At 42.5% G+C, this 9,792-nt stretch overlaps 1 protein-coding gene across 1 annotated transcript; it reads left to right on the top strand.

The window, feature by feature from the left end:
- The first annotated feature begins 3,295 nt into the window (after positions 1-3,295).
- LOC140223809 (uncharacterized) lies at positions 3,296-8,004 on the top strand. Its single transcript, XM_072301472.1, has 3 exons — positions 3,296-3,453; positions 5,797-5,921; positions 7,692-8,004. Exons 1-3 carry the CDS (start codon positions 3,424-3,426, stop codon positions 8,002-8,004), a joined length of 468 nt encoding a protein of 155 aa, XP_072157573.1. The 5' UTR covers positions 3,296-3,423.
- Positions 8,005-9,792: the final 1,788 nt, after the last annotated feature.

The following is a 9,792-nucleotide window of genomic DNA, read 5'->3' as shown; positions in this document are numbered from 1 at the left end:
CTGGAGCATAGATGTGCTCAAATCCCTTGATGTCCATGGGCAATAAACATGGCCTAAAAGTTGGCTGAAGGTGCTAGACACAAAGCTATAAGACCAGCAAAAAAAAAAAAAAAAAAAAAAAAAATCGTATGCGATGACTGATGTGTGATAAATATTTAATGGCCCACTCCGTTCCGATAGTTTAACGACAGAATTTTGCATGCGGAAGTCACATCATATCATATTCAATCGGTGAAGAGGAAAATACGTACATACATGCACCGACCAGCGGCAAAATCCCCACTATGACGCCATCGTTGACTGACCGACGGATTTTCGGGGACCCGATGCTCCCTGTGCGGTCAGCGGTCGGGTTAAGTAAACGCTCATTACCGCTGGCGAACCGACCCCGCTCTGCTCATTACCGCGTGTGGTCAGTGCTCAGTGGTCAAGCGAGTGCCCTCGGTCACCGGTCGGCGATCACCAAAGCGCGGTGGAGGAGGAAAGCCCCGAGAAATACATGAATGGTCTAATGTAAATAATAAAGCTGTACAACACGACCGTTACGATCTAACCTGATCACCTTCATCGCCCCCTTCCCCTCCCCCTTCGGATTTTACTCACCTCCATCCTCCCCCGCGGCCCCCTCCGTCTCCCCGAGTTTGAGCCACTCGCTTAAAATCATCTCTGAAAGGCACTTTCCGCGTCGCACATGAGGCTGGCCGGACGATTTTCAGGATGTTAAAGCGCTGAACGAACTGACGGCGAGGGTAGGCACGTAGCCAGGATTTTTTTTCGAGGGGGGGCTTGGTGGGGTGAGCGAGGTTCTCCCCCTCTATTCGACTGAGGGGGGGGAGTTTGGGGGGTATGGAATACCTCCCAGCTCAGAGGGGGGGGGGTCCAAGGGGGCTTTCCCGGAAAATTTTTGAAATTTTAAATATATTTGGACGCATTTTGAGGCTTCCGTGACGCAGATTTTCCATCAATTTCTTAAGTTCCTTTTTTAACTTTCAGCCTAAAAGACTTTCAAATGGTTGCATTCAACAAATTTGGAAAATTTTAGAAATTTTAAGTCTATTTGAACGCATTTTGAAAGTTCAAACTTCCTGTTTTCTCGCCTTTTCTTATTTTCTATCTCTTCTTTTCTTCATTCTCTCCCTCCCTTTTTGCTTTCAAGGGGGGGGGGGGGGGGCTTGAGCCCCGCAAGCCTCCCTCCCCGGCTACGTACCTGACGTTTTTTGCTCTAAATCTGCCTCAAGTATTTTATGACAAGGGGTAAACTTGTCAAAAGTGACGCTTCGCGCCCTGAAAAGGCTGAGTTCTAAGTTTGAACGAGACCAGCTCATCCAGAAGTTATTACCTGCCAATACCAGCAAAAATCATTGGTCTTGGCCAAATAAATCTCCAGAACGAGCTAATAGTGAAAAAATGAAAATTTACATTGTTCAAATAGACAGCTTGCAATATCAATAGCAGGTTCGTCTATAGGTTCCCTCTGATATCCACGAAAGTCGTGGTGATTCTCTGGAAAAATGTCATAAACGTTGGTGTGCTCAGCTGTTGATGCAGTCCACAGAGCCGCGATAGAAGGTAAAAAATTCGGATTAAAAGATGCTTGAAAATTAGTGAAGAATTTTTTAGGGTGATAGAATCTTTTTAACCTTTGAGCCTGCATACCTGGAAAGATTTTTTATCAAAAAAAAAGTCGATACGACAACCGCCCCACTGCAATTTTCTAATTTGGTTTAATGAGGATAATATGTAATTTGTTGACTTTCTGAATACGAAACTTACATGTATTTCGCTCGCAAAAATGTACCAACTTTGCCGATCAATCGTATCTACATTATTAAAGGTTAGCGTTAGCATTCTTCGGGTGATCTTTAACTGACGATTTTTTTTTGTTCGAATACAATAATTGCTGCTGTAGCCTCAAAAAATTCCCTCGACCTCATTTTGCTCTAAAAGTGACATTTTTTTGAAAATTATAATTTTGATTATGATCATATGACCTTTGCCTTCTATTACTCTTAAGAATATTGGGTCCAAATTGGAAACCATGATTTGCGCTGTTCATGCGTTTGAAATAAACCGTTCTCGAAGCTAGCAACAGCGCTGGTAAATCTCAGCTTTGCTTTTTTTTAAATTCGCGGTACTCTCACGACAGGAGAACTGTTTCTGGCGAGTCAGGTCGAAAAATTAATCAGCATTTTGTGACGTCTGCTTTTTAGCTACAAATTTAAAACTGCCAGAATTTTCGTTTGATTTGCCACTTTTGAGCATTTCTTGTCCCAAAATGTCTTATCGAGCGTTTTGAAACGGCATTCATGAACCAAATTATGTGAAAATATTGCAATTTGATGGCATTTTATTGCAATTACTGCAACTTCACTTCAATATTTCCGTCGCTGCTAAGTAATATTTTGCAACTAAAACAATGAAATTTTTGTCGTTGAAAATTCAAGTTGCACTTTTTGCAATGAAATTGCCTTGTTTTAAAATGAAATTACAATAATTGCGCATCATTTCGTTAATAAATGTCGCTTTTAAACGACCAGACAAGCAGATGAAAGACATGCATCTTCAATGTGATGAAAAAATGCAACTCATTTCAATTTTATTGAAATACATTCCAACACAGAGAGCCCCTTCAATTTAGAGATAGGCAGCATACACAACACTTTGACGCAACAGCAATAATTTTCCCACATGGTTGCAATGTACTTCAACCTGTGATATTTGGGTATCACTGAAAATATCAAATATACTCCTGGTTGATTTTGGCGCCAGTTGTAAGAGTAGTTACACCAGTGTCGGTTGATCCAACCACGATTTCGGCTGACTCAACCGCACTTCTGCCTGGTGCAACTACTCTTATAACCGACGCCAAAATCAGCCAGGAGTATAGTTGGGATTGGGATACTCTTTTCCCCGTGATTGGGGTGACAATCACTCAAATTGAAGTTTTTATGAACCGAGGTCCCTTTTTTTGTGGACGGTCATAAATCAGGCCACAATAATTCGTCGCTTGGCTGACATAAGGGTATAACTACACGTTGAGATAAGCCCGGAAAAGCATTGAATTGTATGGAAGACAGGGCTCATTGCAGAGTGTAGTTTCGCCCTTATGTCAGGTAAGCGACGAATTAGACCTGAGGTCACGTGTGCGCCCGGTGTTAGCGTGCGAGAATCCTTCCGCGACGGATTCGATTCATTACGAAGCTAACGAGTTTATTATAACTCATTATTCCTCCTTATTTTTAAGTGCTTGAGAGTCTACGACTACAATTATCAACATCTTCGACCATCATCGTTTTATTTCTTGCCCCGCGCTATCAAATCCGCTCCGACCGCGCCGCTGCGTTGTATCTTTCGCGTTGACTCAGGCCGACCCGTCGCGCCTCGCGCCGTCCGTCCCGAGACAATCCTTTCCAGCCATGCAGTATGCCTGACAACTCACCCACGCCTCGTTTGGTGCGCATTTTTTATTCGCTTATTTTTTTCATCCCTCACTTTGGCTTTCACTTTTTAAAAAGAGGCCCTGCTAGGAAAGGTGTGCACCGTGCAGAGAGATAGACCGTGGTCAAATCGCATCTACTTCAATGACAGAAAGAAAGAACCATGTAAAAACAACCTGTATTGTAAATCTTTGATACATATGATCAGCGGGCTTATAATTGAAATTGATAGTCAAAGCTTTAGACACACGTAAAAAAATAGTTACGGGCTATACAGACATTCCGTACGTTCCGGGCTTAAAGGCCGTAAGTTCCGGGTGCTATACCCGGAGATTTCGGCCTCTGAGCCGGGAATGCAGACGGTATGTCTATGCCCGAAAGTACGGCCTCCGCGGTCGGAGTTTTTTCTGGGCAAAGACGATAAAGAGAAAATGGAGCGGTTCTATTGGTGGAGGTGGGTGAGTGGGCCCTGTCAACCCTTGACTGCATTTTCACACACTTGCGGAGACGCGAATGTAGGGAAAACGATGTAGAGCATGCTTAGCAATAGTGAATCTCGCTGAGTGGCAACATTCCTCCATTTAATTCCATTAAAAATTTCGATTTTGACTTAGGCAGCCAACCTCACTGAAAAAATCGATTTTTCGATAAACCTTTGAATGGCGGAAAATCATTCATACCAACTTGTAAAAACCACCGCTGGTGCTAAATGATGATGTTAGAAAAGTGAAACTTAATTACGTACTCGGAGAGCAAAAAGTCGGAACTCAAAAAGCAGAAAAAAATGGAGATCTTAAAAACCACCGACACTCATGGTGATAAATGATCAAAGACCGATGAGGGCCTACATCGATCAACTTGATCTTTTATTGTTTGGGAGTGATTTCCATATAATTTTACTTTTAGTAGATATTTTCTCCTTCCTCTCTCGCTTCTTCATTACCATAAATTCGTCGAATAGATTATCTTGCTTATAGACCCGTGCTCTGCTAAAAATTTATCTCCTCATCTGTGGATCAACCGTTATTCTATTTCTGGAGCCTTTGCACTGATAGTTAAGTTCATTCCAATAAGAATAAGTTGCTGTAAGTATTTCTTCTTCCACTACTCCCCCCCCCCCCCCACGGGTCCACGCCACTCTATGATGAAAATCAAGGCTGAAAAATTCCAAAAATTAGCAAAAGACTCGAACTATGTATAGATCTTTTCCTGGCTTCTCAGCTTCGTAAGCCAATGCATCTGCTTAAGCTGAACAACCCCCCCCCCCTCTCACAGTCTTAAACTGGTACTCAAGGGCTCATTTGTTTACCCTACTGCTAACTTTTGGGATTTTTTTCCTTGATTTCCCCTTAAATAATAATGTGGACCTAGCACCAGGCCCGCCACAAGGGGGGGGGGGGGATACTGGGTCCTTGGTACCGGGGCCCGGGCCCTGGAGGGGCCCGTGACGCAGGTGACAAACCACTACGAATTCATGTGTAACCCTTGTCTCGTAGGGAAAAGTGAAAAAATTACCCTAAAAATTCCGCAAAAGGTGAATAAAGTTTCAAAAACACGCTAGGGCACTATAAAATTTTTTTTTACTTTTTTAGAGATTTTCAAGATTTTGAGTATATGTAGAATGATATTTTTAGTAACTGTGTTTCATTTTCTTCCGTTGTCGGATGCTAACAGGCTCCTTTCTGGGCATCCTCGACTTCAATGGCTTAACTCCGTTGCCATAGACGTACGAAAGGGGAGTCCAGGGGGGCCCGGCTCCCCATAGAATTGAAAATTATCATCTGCCCCCTCAAAAAAACAATTTATAGATGTTTTGAATGCAACAATTCGAAAGTTTTTGGTGCTGAAAGTAAACAAAAAGGCGTAATTATTCTGCAGAAATTGATGGAAAATCTCCATCATAAGAGCTTCATAATGTGCCCAAATAGATTTAAAAGTTCAAAAATTTCCCGGGGGAGGCCGGAGGCCCCCCGGACCCCCCCCCCCCCCTGTGCTAGGGGCCCGGGCCAGAAAATTGGTACCAGGGCCCGAGATGGGATGTGGCGGGCCTGCCTAGCACTATTCGATCGCCCTGTTAAATTTTCAGTGGCGTAGACAAGGGAGCCCGGTCCAGGGGTCTGGACACCCCCCTCCCTTAGCCTCGTTAATTGTACCTTTTTTGACCTTTGGAGGGCGGACATAAAATATTATCAGGGGCGTACACAAATAAATAAAAGTTACCATCACGTTTTTTAATGGGCCCAAGACCCCCCCCCCTTAAAAATTCCTATACGCCACTGTTACTTTTTGTGCTTGAGCTATATGTTCGGTGTTTTTTTTTTTTCTCGTAAAAATAAGGCTATTTGTGAATTGTTCGCAGATACTATGGACAGCGCTGTCCCTTGCCCTAGGCTACGAAGTTAGAGGAGACTTAATACGAGGACTACCATGTATCAAACGCAACCATCAGCTATTCTGTCCCACAGCAGGAAACAGATACCCGGCGTAAGTTTCTCTGACAATTATAATTCAATTGCATTTCATTATTTACACTCCTTGTTATCGTGTTCCGATGCGCACATCTCGTTTTTCATCATGCAACAAGTTCTTATCTGCCAGTATTTTCTGATGTCGTGCGACACAACAGCTCTTTGGTGACGCGATATTAGCTCACATGCGCTGGAACATATGTGTAGTTTTGTAGTTGAAGATCAATCAGACTTGCTTGCGAATAGAAAATTCACGAATTGAAAAGTTGAGACAAGGCGATTGTCGTGAAATCTTCTGCCATTTTAATGGGGGTAAGAGGGAGGATCTTTGTCAAGTGCGCCTGATGACGTCTTCAATTATTTATTCAATGGCATCAATAGTTCATTCGTCACCTTCCGGCTAAAGTATCACAAGCGTAATGCGACGTTTAAAAATTTCTGCCGCCATTTTATTTTTTTACAGAGAAATTGTTCAATGTTCAACGAAGCTGTCCGAAAATTTCACTGAATTTGCTTTGTGCTGCCGATAAAATTCAGGAAAATTTTCGAACAGATTCAACCAACAATTTCACTGTGAAAAAACAAAATGACGATGGAAATTTAGAAAAGTCGCACGTCGCTTGTGATACTTTGGCCGGAAAGTGAAGATTCGACGAAATATCAAAAATGATGCACCTAAAAAATTGAATAAAAAGCTTCGATGGGGAATTATCGATAATCGATAATTCATGCCTCCCCACTGTTCAGTGACTTGATAGAACTAGACAATTTTTTGAAAATACAAACAATTTAGGGGCTTGGGGACAAGGCGCATTTGGGCAGTTTTTGAAAAGATTGAGTTAGTATATAACTACTTCAATTAAAACTAGTCGTAATGCATAATCCGTGAAAAACTCGCTCCCAAACTCCAATTTTTAAGCATCAAAAAGTCTGTTTGAACTTTCTGTCTGCTATGTGGATTCATGTAATTTCGAAACTTCAACCAAGTATTTCTCGAAATAGCAAAAACTGCACTTATGCGCCTTGTCATCCAAGCCTCTCAACTCGGGATGTTATGGGTGTTAGGAGATGAATTCAATATTTTCGTTACACTGTGCTAGTCTGCCGTGCTGAATAAAAACGCCGTATAAGTATTCAGGTGTTGCCACATTTCCTTCAATAAAACCCGAATTCCTAGGAAAATTCTAAATATTTTTCCTTAAATTTTTCAGACATTTTTTTTTCGCAATTTAATCGAAAATATCTAAAATTTTCAAGAAAAATGTGCACAACTCTCTTCAAAAATACATGTTTTATTCGGGGAGGTTTGGCAACTCCCGAATGCTCATTTGGCGCTCTTCCCTAGTATGGCAGTACCAGGTGTTAGTGTGTTTACGATGAAATATCATCACTGACTGAAGTTTACTGTTTTTCAAATTCGTGATTTCAAAATCACACTTATGTTCTGAACTTTACGAAATTCCCTGATTTTGATCATGGTTGCAATTTTTCGTGAGCAAAAAAAATCTTGAAATTCACGTGAAATATTTCATGAAATTTCAGAAATATATGAGAGATATTGAAAAATATCGGTTCTTCTTCATGTTCCGCAAAATGTAAAAATTGTCACTTTTTTATGTTTGTGTGTGTTTGAGTGCGGGTTGCATACTCTAGCCCCTGAAAAATATTAAATATCTCACAGCCTCGTGAAATTTCATGAAATATTTCACGGAATTTTCCGCAATCTCTCATATTTTTCGTTTCACGTGTGCAACCCTGGAGTATATGGATACGAGTCTGATTTCAGGGAGGAGATCGAGAGATTCATCGATGAGAACAAGGCCCTGGTGAAGCGGATGTACGGGGAGTTCGAGTCGACCCCGTACGGACAGTCGGCGTCGCAACCCTCGCCCGGGCAGGAAACGTTCGAGCCGTACCCCCGGACCAAGAGGAAAACAGGGACGAAATGGAAGTCGGACGCCGACTGGGGCGGGACGCCGGCGCCCGGGCCGGACATCCAGGGATCCAGTCCCGCCGACGCCAAGTCGCGATACTCCAGGCAGGCCCCCAAAAACCCACCCAAAGACGACTCCGGCAGGTTAGTATGCATCTTTCATTAGTATAACGTCTTTCTCTCCTGCACTGGAAAAAAAAACCACATTGGATCTAGAGTCCAGACTCTTGAAAAACATCGATAAGAAAAATACTCTTGATTCAATCAGATTTAAGCTTAAATCAAGAACCAAGCCTCTTAATTTGAGCGGATTTCCTTTTGACTTAAGCTTAAATCTGATTGAATCAAGGGTCCTTTTTCTTGTCAATGTTTTCAAGAGTCTGGACTCTAGATCCAATGTGTTTTTTTCCCCCGTGTGAATCCAGGGCTCCCATTTTTCGGAACTAGTACCGAATTCCGGAACTTTTGAGATTTTCCTGAATTTTTTCGGAGCTTTTGTAATTCGCGAAATATTCCGGATCTTTTGCATTTTCAGGAACTTTCTCAAAACTTTTGACAAAATGTAAAAGGAATCCCAGAACTTTTGACGGTCATGGAGGGGGAGAAATTGGGACAAGAAAATTCCGAATCCCGGAACTATTGACGGACATGGAATGGGAGCACTGTCTATCTATGTTGAGCACCAGCGGTGATTCTTGAAATTGATAGACAAAGCCATACACGAAGAGGACAGAAGGGGTTTGAAGGGATCCTATCGGTGGAAGCGGATGGATGCAATAGACAAAGGAGGTAGGTACAGTGAAAGGTCGCTAAGTCGAATTGTGTAGGGACCGACAAAAAATTCGACCTAGGCGGCATTCGTCCTAACCGATTCTCCATTTAACTTATGGACGTGTCCAGGGACCGAAAAAAAATTCGACTTGATCGGCATTTCGTCGTAACTGCAGTTCGACTTAGCGAGCGTTTACTGTAAATAGACTCCCTGGTAAAAATTGGCGATAGGAGCTGCGTTTCAAAATACCGTAGGAGTTCCTATAGCCGACTGAAGAAGGCGATAGACAATCATATCGCTGGCTGTAGAAAGTGGATAAAATCATAGAGCCGGGCTACACGAAGCGATAAAAAATTATACAGCCGGGCTATAGTTCCTATCACCGGGCTTTACACTTTATCGCCTGGCTGTTGCTTTTTCGCCATCGTCTTTAAAAGGCTGCAAGAAATTGTGTAGATATGTGTGCTTAGGAAATCCTTAAGTTTGTACGGAATCACCTTAATATTTACAGAACGCATATTATATCTTCCTGTACTACAATTTTTTTTTTCATCAATTTAAATGAGAATAATCCATACAGAGTGTGCAAACATTTCAAAATCATGAGTTGGAAAACGCTGACTCCACGAGATTAAATATTAGAGCCGAACACAAAGCAGAGCGGCGGCGCACTGGCGCCTACAAACCTAACAGGGATACTTCACGCATTGCGCAACGCGTGAAGTATCCCTGTTAGGTTTGTAGGCGCCAATGCGCGTTTCGCGCTGGCTGCCCGTCCTCCGCGCCGCAGCGTACCACGGCGCTTGAAGCAACTATTTCACACCAGAAGTATTGCACGGTATCATACGAAATTGAAGGCGCTCCGACATATTAGGAATGGCAGGCATCCTTCAAAAGTACGGAGCTTTCCTCGCAAAATAAATCAAGATACTACGGCTCAAAAAGAGAGCGGTAGTCCAAAAACTCACCAAGTCCTAGCATCCGTACGTATTTTTAGCATACACGTTTAGCATACACTTTATCGCCATCGGCTATAAAAGGCTATAAGAAATTGTGTTGCCAGCTATAGAAGCTATTGGAAATCTTACAACCGGCTGTAGGTCTATGGTATTTTGGAACACAGATTCTACTGCCAATTTTTACCAGGGACCAGCGGGCAGATCCTTGAAATTGATAGACAAA

This window comes from Bemisia tabaci, chromosome 6 (genome assembly GCF_918797505.1).
Source record: "Bemisia tabaci chromosome 6, PGI_BMITA_v3".
Taxonomy (NCBI): domain Eukaryota; kingdom Metazoa; phylum Arthropoda; class Insecta; order Hemiptera; family Aleyrodidae; genus Bemisia; species Bemisia tabaci.
The sequence above is the reverse complement of the archived record's forward strand: the minus strand, read 5'-3'. Positions and strand labels throughout refer to the sequence as shown.